Here is an 18,781-nt window from a genome sequence, read left to right on the forward strand (position 1 = left end):
CAGACTTTAGGGCATTATAAGAACTGTGCAAATTTCCAAACCCCTAAATGTTTATTAAAGATTTAGATGGAAACTGCCTTTTGTAGGGTTAGGATATAGGCATTTTCTAATTCTGAAATGTAGAAACATTGTGTGCTACAATATCTAGTTATATTAAGGCTTTGGGAGTGCATATTTTTAATGTACAAATATTTAAAAATAATGTGCAAATGTCTTCATCAGATATTTATGGTTGTTCCTTTTAACAGTTTAGTTGCTCCATAGTTTATTCTCGTCATTGGTTGGGAAGAAAATCCCCTTACAGTCAGTCCTAATGGATCGTAATATATTTTTCCTAATTTTCTCAACAGTAAACTGGCAGCTTCTTTCCAAAGCATGGAAGTGAGGAACTCAAACTTTGCTGCCTTCATTGATATCTTCACATCCAACACCTATGTCATGGTTATTATGTCAGACCCATCTATCCGTAAGTGGAAATTGGAGTTTACTTTCGTTTTCTTTTTACATCCATGTAGGTCTTCTTGCGAAATTGTCTTATTTTCTCTTCCAGCTTTTATCGGTATTATACACAATCATGCTTTTAATTCTGTTTGAATTGGTTGGAATTTTTAGATTGTAGTCTTATTGAGAAGACCATCCCCAGAGTGATCCATCAAGTGTGGGCCAAGGGGGATAAAGCGGGGAGAGGGGCGGGGCAAAGCACATTTTCTCACTCAGTTTTACATTGGATAATTGAATAACCATATCACAAAAATGGATGAACTGAATATTTGGCAGAAAGCTGGACCTTGGTTCAAAAGGTCTGCTTTTTGTGATTTGCTGTAAATCTGTTCTGTAATTTTTGAGAAATGAAGGTTCCAAATATTCGCATACTTAACCCTCAGAGGATCTGCAGAGCCTACAGATCTCAAGATGAGATCTGATTGGCTGTCACCACATCAAATATGTGGCAGCAGCCATATTAAGACTCAGGGGCTCGGTCCCTAGTCCTTTTTAAAATAAAAAAGAGGGAAGGCTCTTGCCCTTTTTAATTACTTGCATGCGCGGCAAATTTTCGCGCTGTGCGGGTCATCAACATAGTGGGTGGGATTCGGATGGCCCCTGGCTGTCGTGAGCACACGCCCACTGTGACTCATGACGGCCAGGGGCCGTCATGAGCATGCAAGGGGTTAAATCCGAGCCCTGCGCCCTTCAGTCTGGTGAGGGAAAAAAATCACTGTCTACTAACCAATCTTAAATTCCTAAGAGATTCCCCACTTATTGCATAATTTCGTATTATTTAGAATTTGTCTGGTTGTAGCTGGTGCTGTACCTCAAGATGATAATTGCTAAATCCTGAAATGCTGAGATTATTATTCCTTACCAAAATTAGGTTGTCGACCTTTCTGTATCCTAACCTAGCTATCCGAAGGCTCAAACACTAAACTATTGGCTCAACCATTCCCAAAATGTCTCAATTTAGCAATGCCATGTTATCATCTTCCGTCCTCCACATGTGATGTTCCTTATTGGCCCAAGTGAACCTATTGTTTCATCCACCCCATCCATCTTTCATCTTGTCTCTTGCTCTGTCGGCAAATTGATAGTTAAACATAGCTAGTGGCTGGCAACACCTCACTTGCTAGAGGAGAGTGAGAAGAAACATGTTTGATAAATTTTCTGTTTACTATGGAAAGTTGCTGCATCCTATAGATTTGGCTGTATGGATGTGGCAAAGTCTAATGGAGGTACTATCGAATCAGGATGGTGGTGCGAGACGTAAGTCGGTTTAACTTACATGGTTTGCTTCTTTTACAAGGCTCTTTTAACAGCATTTAGTGTTTAAGTTAGTTTGCCAACACGTTTTATTCAGCAAGCCTTTATTATTTTCCACATATCGTGGTTGTTGGACTTGGCCCTCTTGGCAGGGTCATCCCTGAACTTTTTGCCTTCCTCCAATATTCTCTCTGACCTGTTATTGTTGGTTTAATGACTCTGGGCACTTTACCACTGCTGACCAGTGCTAAAGTGCATATGCTCTCCCTACTGAAAAGTGTATATGTGATTGGTGTCCAGGATTGACTAATTTGGTTTACTGTCAGACCCCGGTAAAGTGCACCAGGAGTGCCAGAGGTTGTAAATACAAATGCTGCTGGTGTCAAAAGCGGCCTAGGAAAATGTATCTAAGGTCTGCCTTTGCAGGACCTGCGTGCAGTCTGGGACTGTCATGCTAACTGCGCAAGTACAACTACTTGCCAGTCCCTAAACCTTCCCGTAACTTCCTATTAGTCACCCCTATGGTAGGCCCAAGGGCAGGGTGCATTGTAAGCGTAAGGCCTGATGTGTGTGGCATGTCCTAATAGTGAATTACAGCTATTTTCGTTTTTCACTATTGTAAGGCTACCTACTCTCCATAGGCCAGAATGGGCTGCTGGAATTATTACACTCTATAATCTCAGCAGACTCAGAGAGCATGGTAGAAAGTCAAGGTTAGTATGCCTGAACTCAGAATAATAAAATACTTATTTTAGTAAAGTTTATTTTAATATCCTATGTTTGCAAATACTACTTTTAGAAATTTAGTATTTGCTTGCCTAACCAATTCAGCCCGCCTCTGCTCTGATGTGTATCTGCTGTATGGTTTCTGTGTGTGACAGGGCTGGGGAATTCCAGGGAACAGGCTGGGGTTGGCAGGTGGTGAATAGAGAGATTACACCAGGATGGGTGGGAGGAGTGCCCCTTTACTCTGAATAGGGCTGTGCTCTGCCACCACAATGCTGGCTCCGCCCCCTGGGTAACGATTGATGACTCTGCCCTGCACCTGGTCCAGTAAGAGGGAAGACTGTCAACAGAGTACTCCTGACTGTACTTGTCATCACAATGCTGGCTCCACCTCCTGCGGAGCGTCTGATCTCCCTGCCCTGCACCCTGAAAGAAGAAGCCATGGCCTGAAAAACAAAGTGCTCAGAGACTGACTGGATTAGGCAAAGGCCCCCCCTGACATGCGAGAACAAAAGAAATGGTGTATAAAAGTAGGAACCCTGCTCTTAAGAAATCAGATCCTGTTTACGCCAAGAAGAAACTCTGCCTGAAGAGAAGGACCTGGGAAAGCTGCATGGAGGACTACTGTCTCTAATCCTGAGAGACTGGCCTGTGGTGGGTGCCTTGCTGCAAGGAGGAGAGAGGAAGAAAAGACTGAGAGACTTTTTAATTCAACTTGTGCATTTGAACAATCTCCAAGGGCTTGCTGTTTAACTTGCCCCCTGAACTGCGCCCCAGGAACTGTGGGCGCTACCCCCCCCGGAAAGAGAAGCTGCTGTGAGTGTTGCACCTTCCCTGCAGCTCTACCAAGGAGAAACTGAGCGCGCCGTGAGGAAATTGCTGTGCCCTCTGAAAGGCCCTGGGCACCCCCGTCCCCCCAAACAAAGCAACTGCGTCTTGACAAGCCCCTGCTTACATCGCAAAGCCCAGCCCGCTGGCCCAAGCACCGTGACTGCCGCCTGCCTGACTGTGGTCTGCACCGCAAGAACTGACCTCGCCTTGTGCCCATCTTCCCTGAGGTCAACTGCCTGAAAGTCCGCAGCCGCGCCGTTCGTGAACAGCAGCAGCGCGTGGAGTGAAGGAGTACGCGCCGTACTCGTGGAGACCTTTGTTCGCCGCCTCACACTGCTTCCTGTGTCCCGTCCTCTCTTTCCAGCCCCGGAGCGCCTCAACCAGGAGAGACCCGGCCCACAACGCAGTCCTCCCGAGCCACGAGCCGAAGCTCGCCAAAGGAAGACCGCACCACGACGTGGGACGTCCCATCTAGCATGCTTGTGTCCGCTCCGAACTCCTACGACAACAAGGTACTGTGCCCTGTAACCGGTGCGAGTCGCATCTAACCCTATGGCTCACACCGCCCTTCATGCCATCTAAAAGCCCCGAGCTGTGAGGGGTGCGAGTCTGACTGCCAACCAACGCCTCGCCTCGCTCTGCACAAATCAGCCCCAAGTACGCCTGGCCGTACCCAGCGCTCCGGACTGCAGTGTCCGTGCGGCGCGTGCGTGGTACGAGGCATACGAGTCTAGTACGACTCGTACACCCGGTTTGGTTCTCTTGCAGTGTACGCGTCTCACGCGGATACGTGAGATTTGGTAGGGTCTTTTGACTGGTGATCGTACGGAGCGCACAGGAGCGCTCCAGAGTGCCCAGACCTGGACCGAAATGCACAATAGCCATAGTAACAGGGCCTGAAGCACAGGGAAGCCGGCTTTAGAAGTATTGAACCCCTTCCAGGCCCCGAAATTTGCAACTGAGGCCTACATCTGGCTTTTGAACATTGGGGCATCATTTTAAAAGTAACTTGAACCATTTTTGCAGTACTGGGAAGCCGTTTTGAGAGTAATTGAAACTATTCTAAGTACTGTCCGTTATATTCAAAAACAGTGGCAAATTATGAGTAACTGGAACCATTTTGAAAGCGTTTAGACTGTATTTACAAGCCTGCTTGAGAGTTTTATATATATATAAAGGAATATATTTTTACAGAACTACAGTCTTGTGTCCCTGTGTGGTGGGTTGGTGATTTATTGCGTGTGTTATATAAATGCTTAACCGTATGTGCTCTGGACTTTAGCCTTGTCTGCTCGCGCCACGCTGCCTAGAGGTTGAGCAGGGGTTATTTCTAGGAGTAAGTCCTTTGCCCTGACTTAGAGGAGAGGGTCCCTGCTTGTCACAATAAGTGTGGCTCAGTGATTAGAGCGGCAGACCCTGATGCAGAGGTCTAGCCCAGGACCAGGGTTCAATTCCCCGCCTCGGCGGGTCTTGGGCACAAAAATTCCACGGACTTGATCATTCTCGCCTCGGTGCCTATTCCAATCATGGAGTCCCACTCTGCAACTTCTGGGCAATAGCTTGCTTAATCTCCACAACGGCCCCCACAACGCTAAGGATGCCAGGCCTCCACCTTGGGGGTGCCCAGGAGTGGGCGCCTCACAGGGAAAGCCAGGATGGGTTCCACAGCGGTATTCGTACAAGCGCCTTGAGACCCTTGCGGGTGAGTAGTGCGCTATACAAGTATCAATTTACATTTTTTACATTTTTACCTGTGCCAACCAGAGACCCCCAATTCTAACAGTGGTCCAATGATTTATTGCAGGGGAGTTGTCTTTCTGGAGCAAAATTGTTTCACAGGATCATAGCGAAGAAAAATCGCAGTAATGTTACTTATGAGGGACTGTTTTTTAAAACTGGATATAAAAAAACAAAAAAACTCCAGAGCAGCCATAAAAGTAGAATTTTTATGAAGTAACTTTGTTTGCAGTTGTTGTAAACAAAGTAATATAAACATAAAAAGCAAACTTTGTACACTTCAGTTTCTCACCATGTGTTTTTCTGCCTATGTTCAGTATAACACTTTAAGCAGGTGTTATTTTTTGTCAGTAGAACTTTGCATTCTAAAACGTTGTGCTTTATTAATTTTAAATATAGGATTAAAAGTTCCAGAGTTCGAAATGCTGCTGTTAAAAAACACACAGGGTAGACTGGAAAGGGTTAAATGAAGTACAGTAACATGCTGCATCACCCATGTAGATCAGTCTTTTCATCCTTTGTACTTCACCTTAATGATGAAAGGGCTTTGCCATTCAGGTGTTTTAGTTATTTATGAGGAAACATTTGTGAAATATATATTTTTTTAAATCCTGGTTTTTCAAACATGTCTAACGTTCTCATACTTGTGGCTCTGTACAATCAAGGGACTCTACTCAAATATATTAGAATTCTCTTATATTCTAAGGGTGTTCTCTTCCATCCTGGGTCAGGCAGATGGCCAGTGCTCCTATGGTGGTGTTGAGGCCTGTTGCAATGATGTGTTGCTTGTATAAAATGCCCTAGCACTTGGCCGAGGGAAGGTCTAACTGCATAATCCTTAACCACTGGTCGTATAAAGAATTGAAACGTCACTCATGGGCAAAATTATATTAACTGAAGTAGCCAGGGAAATTTAAAAAGGGTCACTTTGTAAAGCTCGCTGTGACTCCTAACAACAAGAGTTAAAAAAGCTAAAAATTCATCGAGTTTAAAAATTGACTGCTCTCAGGTGAGTAAACTTACATATTGGTTTCCACTGTCTCACCTGTTTGTGTGTAGTAAGTCACTTTTCGAGTTGTGGTAATAAATGTGTGTTTAATCCAGAACTGCCTCTGTGCATATTGGTAGATACTAATTCATTTCTGCTTAAGTCGAAGGCTAAATGTGTGCAGTCACTTATGTGTTTTGTGTATGGACAGTAAGTTAGTAAAAAGAGTTTATGATTAATTGTGATCAGATGTGCACCCCACTCTACTGTGCACTCTCCACTGCGCACTCTCCACTGCGCACTCTCCTACGACCAGGGACACATTTGTGCGCACCCTCTACTGCACATTCTCGTGTTAACAGAGAGATACAGTTGTGCTCACCCTCGACAGCACACTCTCCTAGGACCATGGACACCCAGTCATGCTCACCATGGACTGCGTGCTCTCCTATTACCAAGGGCATTCAGCCGTGTGTACACTCTCCTAGGACCATGGACACCCAGTCATGCTCACCATGGACTGCGTGCTCTCCTATTACCAAGGGCATTCCGCCGTGTGTACACTCTCCTAGGACCATGGACGCCCAGTCATTGTCACTATCGGCTGCTTGCTTTCCTATTACCCTGGGCATTCCGCAGTGCTCACCCTTGACTGTGCACTCTCCTAGGATCAGGAACACAGTCATGCTCACTCTCTACTGTGCACCCTCGTATTACCAGGAACACACAGTTGTGCTCACCCTCTACAGCTCATTTTCTGAGCAATAACCAATACTCTATCTACTGTGTACTCTCGGAGGACCCGGGGCAAGTATTTGTGCTCACCCTCTACTGCACCCTCTCCTGTTATCAGGCAGATACACTTGGTCTCTCCTTCTGCTGTACACCCTCCTATTACCAGGAATGCGCAGTCATGCTCACCCTCTACTGCGCTTTCTCTTAGGACTAGGGATATGCAGGTATGCTCACCCTCTACTGTGCACTCTCCTAGTACCAGGGACACACCGCCGTGCTAAGCCTCTTCTGCACATTTTCCAAGAAAAAACCCACACCGTCTACTTTGTACTCTTCAGGCACAGAACACCAAGTCAAAAATAGTAACACATCATCCACTGTCCCACAGCAAAACAAGCTTACTGATATTGCAGACTATTTATATTCATGGCACTAAGGAATACCTATCAAAAACCACGGACACTTTATGAAAATACATTTCAGAAGCAGCAATCCAGATTCCAGCAACACTTAGTGACCATTCTTACCAGAGCAAGGTCACCCTCTGCAGCTGGCAGTTCATTACTCGCATTGATGGGTCAATTCGATATCATGGCTCTAACATAAATAATTCCTCTTCGGTGCTTGCATTTGTTTAGAATCACTTTCCAATGTATAGTTTCTGTAATATTTCTAAATAGACAATCCATGTGTAAATCATCTTGACCTTGGCCGATTATCTCCAGCTTTTTCTTTAGTCAGTGTTCAGTACTAGCAGTCAGCAGGTGAAAACATCGGATTGTTACTGTTCATGTAGTGGCATTCTGTGCTCAAAAAAACCCTGTAATACACTAATCCAACTGAAGCATCATCTCTGCTCAGCCTACCCTTGCAGACTGCCAACCCAGCTACATAATGTTAGTTATTATTGTAGAGCTCCTGAGTGCAAAACGTGTCTTGTCGCTTAAAAACAGAATGGAAACCATCAAGGTGTCGGCCAAAGAAACTGCAATAGAACTACTTCTAGTTTGAGAGAAATAGCCGAGAATAAAGTCGGTGAACTTCTAGAAGGACCTAGCTAATAAATTCGAATTAGAGCAAAATGTAGATCACTACCTTACTCTGGACAGACTAATCTGTTTGCTAATTCAAAAGTCTAACTAGGGAATTAGTCTGACTTTTGACTACATATATAACCAAGTTTCTAGCTTCTTCCTGATCCTAGACAGATTAATCTGACTTTTGAGATTGAGTGGTTAAGCATTTCAGGCTTTGGACTTTGGTAGGCAAAAGATCTTCCACCTTGGCGAACTCTGTTGATCTATCTTAGCAAGTTGTCAAATCAGTGCAATCGAAGTGCTAAGTGTTTTTGATAGGCAATACCAGGAAAAAGCAGCTCAATAAATGGTTGACCGTGAATGTGAAGAGCCTTGTAGCAGAAGTCTTTTTTTAATTTTTTTTTTACAGAATTTGCGTTTAGATCTGTAGTCAGTGCAAATTTTTCAGATGATAAAATAAGTGCCATGGAGTAGCAGATTCAGAAGCAGAGGAGCAGCACATTTCAAACCAGATCCAGTTTGCACTAAATGGGCAGGAAAACCCAGATAAAGAGCATTACAGTAGTCTAGCCGGACTCCTATCGCGGCTTCTGTGAATAGACAGTGAGATGATTTCTGTAGGAAAGTACGATTTTCTCTTAATTCTTCAGTTGTGGAAAACAAGAGTAAGTGACTTTGTCAATTGGAATGTGGAAAGAAGGGTCTCCCTAGATTTTTCATGGGCCAAACTGGAACCATATGTAGGCCAAAAACATCAGACCACCAATCAGGAATCCAGCAATAAGAGGAGCCTCCTAACCCTATCCCCTCCATTTTATCTGAAGTTGACTTGTGGGTGACCTATGGCCAGCAGTTCCCATATTTTGAAGTTATCACTACAACAGCCTGTGTTAGTTGGCTTAATGAGTCTTGGAAATATTTTTTGGTAGAGGCTGAAGTAATCATTAGTTTAAGTCCTTCGGTAAGACCATTGGGGGTGCATCGGTATTATTTTGCGAGTCCTAGTTATAGGCGGTTTGTGTTGTCGATCATCTAGAGGCAGTAATACCCACTCAGTATGAATGCCTCATATAACTGGTCTGCACTAAGTACGGTGGCCCATAGAGGATTCAGCTGTGGCTTTCAAGGGGGTTACGGCTCTGCTTCTACTGGTCAAGTATAATTATCTTGGGCCATTTGCACAATAGTGATCAGGATTATAGCTCGAGGTTGTCATCAAGCAGAGACTTCCAGTGGCTAGAACGAAGTGGTTTTGGCAATTTGTACTCCTGGAGTGGGCTTTGATGAGGATGCAGCTAATCTTCTTGTAGTATGAATCTTTGGATTCTAAGGGAGTAGGCCGGAGGTAGAAGAGTGGAATGAGTGGGGAAAAGAGCTGTCGGAGGGGAAGGTTGGTGTTAGGATGTACACTGCAAATTGGTATGCTTGTTAGTTGAGGGTGAATCAGGACTGTGGGATTATTTGTGCTGTGCCTGTGGTGTTTTGAGGGTTTTGTTAACAAGAATGTTGTGTGAATTTCTTCTTTGATGGGGGGCTGAGGATTGTGGGCCTTTAGAAAGGAAAATGTTTGGAAATAATTGGGGAATGACTAGGTGGGTTAGACTGGTAGAGTAGAGTCTCTGGTCTGGTGAACATATCTTTATTGTTTTTCTAAGTGTGAAAAGGAGTCAGGTTATAGAGATTTTAGGGGTGATAGGGTGCTATTACAGGGAATATGGATAGGAATGTGGAGATCCACACTTGGTTACATAAGTAAGTGGCTTTTATACTCTTATGTTGTACACTGGTTTGCAGTGATGTCTGAGGAGAGCTCTGGGGTATGTCAGCTGTGCAGGAGCATCTCTCCCCAATTAACCACACTTTAACTACACTTTATACACAGGTGTACTGTGGGGTAGTAGTATTCAGGGGTACCTACCGTAAACAAATGAATGTACCTTTGGGCACAGCGAGGGCTAGCTCCCTCCTTCAGCAGAGATGAAGAATGTAGTCAGAACCAGTAGGGACAGTGTTGATTCTCAAAGCTTTAGTGTTTAGAGAATCACGATTTTATTAAAGACAATAAGACTAACATTATGAAATAATCTCTTTATTTCTCACCTCCAAGTACCAAACATTCCAAAGTTCCAAGAATAGAACACTGTATTACTCCTAGACCAAACAGAAAATGTCAGTCTACATACTCCAACAACATTCCAATTGCTCTTTTTGACCTTCTCTCCGTTCAACCAGCCCATCTTCTCTGCAAGTCCAACGTAGTTCATTGATTGTCTACAAAAAGAAACCAAACTATCGTATTAATCCACATAAATACACCCTTCTATATGCATACTAATATAATAAAGAGAGAGCCCAAACCTTTGAGGCGGGTAATCTCAGGAACCACAACACCAATCACAACACCCAATACAGCGTGTACAAAGTTGGAAAGGGCAGTTACAGCAGAAGGACATAGGCTATGCAGACGCCCACCATATACATTTAAAAGGTAAAAGAACCGTGCCAGCAAAGTAGTCCCTTGTGGGCGTGTCTGCGTTGTGCTGGGTGCGTCACAAACGCTGGGGGCGTGTGGTAAGTTCCACCCTTCATGCCATGTCTCATATTGTGTGCTATTCCCACCCTGCTTCCTTTAAATACCCCTGCACCCCATAATCATAACCCACCCTTACTCCTTAAAATACCCCAACACCCTTAAACACTAACCCATCTTAACCCTATAAATATACCCTGTGCCCAAAAACCTATCCCTAAACCCTAAAAATACCCCTGTACCCCGAAACCCAAACCTAGCCCTGAACCCTATAAATACCCCTGTACCTCAAACCCCAAACCTACGCCTGAACCCTAAAAATACCCCTGTAACCCAAACCTAGCCCTGAACCCTAAAAATACCCCGTACCCCAAACCTACCCCTGAACCCTAAAAATACCCCTGTACCCCAACACCCAAACCTACCCCTGAACCCTAAAAATATCCCTGTACCTCAAAACCCAAACCTAGCCCTGAAACCTTAAAATACCCCTGTACACCAAAACCCATACCTAACCTTAAACCCTACAACTACCCATGTACCCCATAACCAAAAACTATATCTGAACCCTTAAAATACCCAAACACCCCAAAACATATACCTCAGTACGGTAAAACATATACCCCTACTTACCTTATCCAAACATTAAAAAAAAAACCATGCTTTTACCATTCATGCATTTACAACGAATTTCGTTGTAAATGTATGCGTGGTAAAAGCATATAAAATGTAATGCCATGCTTTATAATGGCATTGCGGAGTCATGGTACTTTCGTAATGAAAGTATGCAGAGTGATGGTATGCGGAAAGAAAGTTGCGGAATAATGGGTGTTTACCCTCCCCCGGTAAGTACATTGGTGGCACGGCGGCCCACATCTCCAGCAGTATACTCATATTTTTTCACCTCCCATTTGAAAAATGCACAGGTCTCTCTCATTGATGGCCAGCACCGACATACACTTTTAGACACACCTCCCGCCACAAATTCTAGAATTGCGAACTTTAGAGCTGGGGAGCTATGTTCGAATCTCGGCATCAGCTCAACATCCTGTGATTCCAGGCAAATCGCTTTGTCTCCCCGTGCCTACTACAAATGAATGTGTTGTTCTGTAATGTAAATTGTGCTCATGCCATGTTGTCGAATTCGCGCTATATAATATTGCAAGGAAAAATAAAGTAGGGAAACTCGAGTTCACACACTACTGAACGCGCACTCTTAAGTGCATCAGCAGTGCACTGTGAATCGGAGCGTTTCACAGGCCTGTCACAGATAAGAAATGCTATCAAAACGAAATCCTACAAAACAATATACTACTGGCCGGCAGCAATTCATACCCGGACAACGTCTGGACGGGCTGCTAGTCCAGTATAAAAAGTAACATTTCCTCATTTAAAAAATGTCCTATTAATATAAACAACTACGTGGAAAAACATATTTCCCTTCCCTCTTTTTTTATTTCAAAATTTCTTTTTGGGAGGGAGGGATAATGTTAGCCTCCTTGTCTTTAATAATATCACAATTCTCTATAGAGTAAAGCTTAGATTGTCTACATTTTACAGCAAGACAGGAGGCAAACATTATGCAAGGTCTATGCCTCTAAAAGAAATACTTGAAATAAGCTTCACAGGTTTAAAATAGAACTGCATGAAAACTTCAGTGTTCGACCAGTCGCGCTCCTGGTGTAAAAACTTTCAAAGCCATCGCCCCTTCCACTGATTTAGATTCCTCTTCTGGCTGGTAAAATCTACTGGTAATGTCTAAAGCTTGAACATCAGATTCTTTCCTAAAAGAAACTAAACAAAGCAGTGATGCCAATTTCCAAGACTACTGTCTCAACGACAAATATCTGTTACCTGGCCAGGACTCAAATGGATTCAACTCCAAATTAATGTACGACGTACTGTTATAACATGATCTTGCTGGTCTCTTGTAACAAATCCTTTTCATCACCCTACTAATCAAAGGGCTCTTCCCAATGGATAAACCAGTCAATAAAGAATGTCCTGCCACAATAGCTGACCTATAACAGTTTACCTTTCGATATTAGAAACCCTCAGTAAACAATTCTGCCAAAAATTGTGACTTCATCTGCCTCCCTGTGATCCAGCTCTCTTTAAAAGGACCAACATAACAAGGCTTTCCATGGATTCCTGCATCTCTTCCTAGTTCCTGGTGCCCAGGATCTATTGAGAAGCTCCAAAGTTTCTTCTGAAAGTCCCTTGAGTCTTCTGGAATTCCTGAGGCTGAGCATACCAGACTTCACCAGAGGATGCTCCACTCCTTCCAAACCTTCCAGCATCCCTCTGCAAGACTGTATCAAAAAGGGCACTTCCACCAGCAACCCGTTGGGCACTGATGGAAACCAAATTTGTGTTACCCACAGGGGGGTTTCTAACACAATTTTGTATCTCTGCCTCCTCACGTGAACCAACACTCTGACTCATTGCAAATGGAGGGAAAGCATAACTTTTCAGAATGAGCCAATTCTGAGTGAAATCATCCACGCCCATTGCTCCTAGATCCATACACCAACTGAAGTATTTCTCCTTTTGGAACGGCAAACGGGAAGCAAACAAATCCACTTATGTAGGACCCATCTTTAAGTCTATCTCCTGAAAAATGTCCTTAACCTCCAGTTGCTGCAATTCCTTAAAGTGTGTGTATTCCAGTACGCCACTAAATGATCCTTTCCTGGCACATATTGCTCTGTCACATGTATCTTGTACGCTTGGCAAAATTCCCAAAACCGTCTTGCAATTTATGCTAGTTTCTATAATCTGCTTCCCTCTAATTTGTTTATATATCTCACTGCAGTTATGTTGTCCATCCCCAATGAATGAATGGAACTTGTAGAGCGCACAGCTACTCAATCAGGAGTGTCCTGGCTCTAAAGGTTCACACGACTGGACCCAAGGACGACTTCACTCTTGAAAAGCCATGTTTTTAGCGGTTTCTTAAAGGTAGTCAGATCAGTGGATGCTCTCTGAGCCGCCGGAAGTTTGTTCCATGCTTGTTTGTTCCCACACAGTGGCGGCTGCGAGGACAATTGTTACACCACTGGTACTACCATGTATAGCGTCCCCTCCAAACACCTTCCTCATTGAATTCTGAGCTTTATCTAAAGCTGTGAAAATGTATACATACTTTCCAACTGATATTACCATCCCCTCTCTAAATAACAGACCCTCCGCCCCGTCAGAGGATTCATTTATAGCTAAATCACCCAACGTAGGGCTGATGCGCATCTAGCTTTCTGGCTCCAGCCTTTTTAGAAACTCAATGTCAGTGTCACTTTCCTTTAAAATAATCCCCCTCTACTAGATCAAAAACTTGTGCCAACTGACCCAAGACATGCAACATCTTGTCTTCACATTGCTTCAGAACCCATTATAAACCTTTGCTAGGATCTCTTCCCATTTGAAACAAATAAATAACTAGTTCTGGATCCAGTTTTGGGGCCATTGTGTCTTTTCTCCCCCACAACTGGTCTGGAGCACTCCACTCTCATAACATTTCTTTCATCTCTCTCCAATGGCCTTCTAATTATCTGCCCTATGTAGTCAGAGAACCTTTGCAACGGCCACCAATCTGAACTCCTAGGCTATTTTACATCCTTCGAATCAAATAACTTTTGCCTAAAGGATCCTTTACAGTCTTCTCATAAGTCACTTTTATGTCATCTAAATCTCAAAATTCATTTCCTGAATAATTGTCTTGTTCCTTTTACAGTTAACCTCCTGGACCTCTAATTGACAAGTCCTCACCTGATAAAGATCAAAATTCCTCATTCTCATTGAGAATAGCCTTTCTTTTCCTATCATCCTTCAAAACCTATTTCACTGTTTCCTTAATAATCTCTTTTCATTCTTTCCTGACAATCTCATCCCTCTCCATTACCTTCTGCTATTCTAATGTCAAATGCCAAACATCTAAATCCTTTCCTTTTAAACAGAAATAGTCTCACACCAGCCCACAGCTTCCTCACTGTTTCCATCAACTGTAGATTTCACCCTTCAAATGCGCTCGTCTTCTTGCTTAAATTCAGTCAGTGATGTTCATTAAAAAAAAACTACAATGGCCTTTCCTCTAACCTCAGAACGAGTCCTAAGCGTGAGGCCAATTTACTTTAAAAATGCCTTCTACGCAGTGCGTGCCCTAAACTAAGATAGCTGCCTGCTAAGGATGAATGATGGAAGCCTGCAAGAGTTACTTGCCCTTACTCGAACGCGAGAGCTAGAATGCTCAAAACGTGTTAAAGTGAAGCCTATTTCCCTTAAAAACTTTCGCTACGCAGTGCATGCCCAAATCAAATTTGGCTGCCAGCTGTATTTAAGTGGCTGAAGCTTGCAAAGTCAACTTGCCCTTACCTGTATGTGCATGTTGGAGTACTGCTTCCAAGCCGGCTCTGAAGATTAAAATCGCTACTCTCAAACCGGTAACATTCTAAAGTATATGTTTAAGCTTACAACCTTGCCATAGTGTGAATATACATTCAAAATGTAACTTACCTGAAAAGGATTAAAAGCGACCTTCGGTAAAATGGACGCAAAATATTTAACCATTGTTCTACATTTCTAATAACCATACATCATACACCCTAATCCCCATATCGTCTCTCAATCCAATACATTAATTGGATTGAACTTGAACACTCACCCAAACTCTCATAAAACATTAACTATCTGATGTAAACAGCATGTACTTATCTGCTCAGAAGCAGCAAACCAAAGAGGGAGGAGTTGGAATGTTGTTGGATTCTGTGGACTGAAGTGTTCTATTTGGTTTAGGAGTCATACAGTGTTCTTTTCTTGGAACTTTGAAATGTTTGGTGCCTGCAGGGGGTACATAAAAGGATTAATGCATATTAGAACATTGGAATGTTGGGAGCTCCATTTCAAACAATGGAGTACTCCGTGCTTATAATGGCTGGTATAAGCCCGGAGCTCCAACATTCCAATATTTCTTTGTTCACAGCTCTGGCTGTGAACAAAGGCTTCAGGGAGCCTGAGGGGATTCCAATCCCCTCACCCTCCCATAAGGCTTTGTTCTTTTTTGTTAGAACATTCTGCCCTCTAGTGGCAGAATGTTCTAATAGCCTTATAGCCCTTGGTAGCTGGGCTGTACCGGCTATTAAAGTCACTCTCCCTTGTTAAAGGCCCTTGCCTTCGGCTTGGGCCTTTAACGCTGGAGAGGGCCTATAATAGCTGGTATAGCCCTCAACGGTGGGCTATAAGGCTATAATGTTATCCTCCTGTTTTGGCATACAATCCCCAACCAACTGGGGTTTACCTGTGGGCAGAACTCCGAATCCACAATCTCCACCTTGTTCAGATTAACCTGTGGGATGAACCCAGAAATTAGTCATCATTCCTCCCCCAAACTCCTTCCCACAAACACCCCCCCCCCCCACACCACCAGATCAGTTGAAAATAATCTGAGATGAAACTAGGAGTGACCTTTCCTCCCACCAAAAATACATGTGAGGGGGTGGGGAGAGTGTTATTTGGAGGGGAGGTTTGGGGACCCATTGGTGGTGTTCAATGAAATATTAGGTTATATATTCAGATTATCCTGACCCTTCTTAAGGTTGGGGTACCAGAGAGATTGGTTGAAAGTTTACTTAACCAGATGAATTGCTGTAGTTTGTGGGCCAAGGGGCCTGACCCTGGTCTTTTTCCAGACCCAAACAGGGCAGATGCTCTTAACCTCACTGCCCTTCAAGTAGACTTCTGAGCTGGACACCCTAGTTAAATAGTGTGGCCTCAATAGTTAACTTGTTGGGATAATTAAATATTTTGGACAGTGTGGGAGGAGAAGTGGGAAGCAGTGAAGTTAGTGTTTGTGGTCCTTATAGGCACTAGGACAAAATGGAAGGAGGAGAGCCAGAGATGGACAGTGTAACATCTGGGTACCACAGAAACAGGGCACAAATAAACAACTTGAATTGTAAAATGGAAAAATCTACTTCCAAAAATCAACTTATTGGCGCATACCTTAACATGCAATTCTAAACAAATGCAGAGCCAGGAATGTGAAACGCTATATAAAAATGGAACTGGATTACATTGAAGAGTGTATCTGAAAGAAACAGGTTAGTGTTAGATCCTTACCTTAGAATACGTTGTTGATTACATTACACATCGCTCAGATCTTATAAATACCCTACAGCCCAGATGGTAATTGCTGTGAGAAGAGAATTACTTTTAGACTTGGACATCTTAATAAAAATTGACAGATGGGATACTAAAATATTTGTAAAGAAAATAAGAGAACAGGAAGCATACCTTACTTAAAAAACAGAACTTGCTTGTGTGTTTGATATTCTGCCAGACCATCTATTCATTCAGAAATCTATCCTCCATAATTCCAGACTCCGTAAATGCAGATATTGAAAAGTTTCTGTTTTCTTTAAAGGCTTGGCAAAAAGTAAGGAAATACTTATGAGAGTGTACAATTCAAATGAGAGAACTGCGCATTTCCTAGTAACAAAAAGTTGCCTTCCACTTGTGGTGTGACCTCACAAACCTGCTAGAAGGTCTGTCTTCCACCTAATCAAGCAAGGGTGGTTCTAAAGTCACTTCTGAGTGCTAAGCATATTATTAAAATACTATTCTTAGTTTATCTAGCTAGATAGGCTTTTTAGCAACTCGTGCCAACTACCCATCTAATGTCTAATTCTCTTCCACTAGCCTCTGCAGCTACACTGATCAACATTCGGAACGCAAGAAAACATTTTGAAAAACTGGAGCGAGTGGATGGGCCCAAGCACAGCCTCCTCATGCGTTGAAGATTGATATAAAATTCCTATTTTGTCATTTTTTTTGTCTGGCCATCTTGATAAGTTGGAACTCAGAAAATCTACCATTGTGGGTATTTTTATACGAGATTTAAAAGAGTATTACACGCCTTACCACTTTTTTAAAATAGAAAATGAAAAAAAAGATGACTAGATGCAATATGACTTCTGGATCCACATCGGACTTTCACATTATTATTTGCGAGTTGGTTGGGGGACAAAGCACCGCTTTCGAAGAGTAACTGAGGACTTGACATGTAAGGCCACACTTCACCGTGCCCACATTTTGTCTTTGCAATATTTGTATTTTAATATAATTATATATCATTGTACTTTAAAGTTATAATTAATACCAAATCACATTGAAATTTGTTCTTATCTTCTATTCAATCATTGATAAAGCTATAATTAAGATATCAATCTTATTTTGTTAGTGGTTTGCCATTTTATTTTTATTTTTTTCTTTAAAGTTTGCAGCAATGAGGACCAATCCGATTTCTCGTCTACTTTGTTTTCCTTTCTAACAATCGGACTGGTGTTCAATACAAATTCACAAATCCATCCATTCTCTTAATGCGAAACATTGCGGGAATAGTGATTGCTTGTTGTCGCGTTGCTCTTCCTTTAGTTAAGTTTATTGCTCCTTCCAGAACATAATTCTCCTGCAAGCAATCTGGTATTTGCTCATGCAAGGACTACAGATGGCTCATTTACAACTGCTTGTTAACTCACGTTGCTATAATAGGCAGCGATCTGAATTCATCACAAACCAGGTTTTACAATCCATGGCTTCTGCTCACCCACGCTCAAACTACCCTGTTAGTCTAGCAATTTCTCTCTACTTTTGCCCGTTTGTTGTATTCAGGAATGATGATGGCTGTGCTAATATTGTGGGTATGCATAAACTGTGCTCTCTCCATCACCTAACAACATTTTAATGCCATTTTGTATTTTGGGTATCCTATTTAAATGTTGCCCCAGCTGCATCTGAAAGTTGACATAAATGATGAGCACTTGGTTTGTAAGCTCTGTCTTCCAGCCGATCAAAAGGTGAAAACTGTAATGGATGTTTAAGCCGAAGACTTTAATACACCTGGATAAGGTAATCCTGGTTTATTGGGTGGGGGGGGCTTTCAGAGGAGGATATTCTTGCTTCAGATGTACCTTAAAAGGAACAGATTTCTACTTAGCGTAAAAATCCCTTTTTTGTAGAATTCCAGCAGTGGGTGCCTGTGAACATTCTGTAGCAGAACATAACGTATTTATTCCATTGAGGGACAATTGGAAAAATTGTCCAGGTCAACTAGCAAGCATTTAACGTTGACACCTACACAAATTATATTAAACCACGTTCCCAGACACTGAAAACTACACCAGTCAAGGACACCAATGAAAAACCAGTATCCCACCAAGCTCTTTGAGAAAGATATCAGTGGGCAATGGCCACATGATGTCCACTTGCTTTGGGAGAAGTTCGGAAGGTAAAATGAGGCCATTGTTGTCAAAGGATAAGCAGAGTTGTAAAACAAGACGAGCTGCAGATGTTGAGCACCACGAATGATAAAATAATAAACTTTTTATAGGACACATTAGATACTTATAAAACACAGAGGACTTTGAGCATGAAGAAAGCAAGATAGGATTC

General features: G+C 42.8%; 1 protein-coding gene across 1 annotated transcript in view; it reads left to right on the forward strand.

Moving 5' to 3' along the window:
• LOC147689143 (ras-related GTP-binding protein A) overlaps positions 1-17,561 on the forward strand; it is a 155,671-nt gene extending 138,110 nt beyond the window's left edge. Inside the window, exons 9-10 of the mRNA XM_086942036.1 lie at positions 351-466; positions 17,030-17,561. Of these exons, the coding sequence (XP_086798162.1) occupies positions 351-466; positions 17,030-17,127 (214 nt within the window). The 3' untranslated portion in view covers positions 17,128-17,561. The remainder of the gene's footprint in view (positions 1-350; positions 467-17,029) is intronic.
• Positions 17,562-18,781: the final 1,220 nt, after the last annotated feature.

Source organism: Lissotriton vulgaris, chromosome 10, assembly GCF_964263255.1.
Source record: "Lissotriton vulgaris chromosome 10, aLisVul1.2, whole genome shotgun sequence".
NCBI lineage: Eukaryota > Metazoa > Chordata > Amphibia > Caudata > Salamandridae > Lissotriton > Lissotriton vulgaris.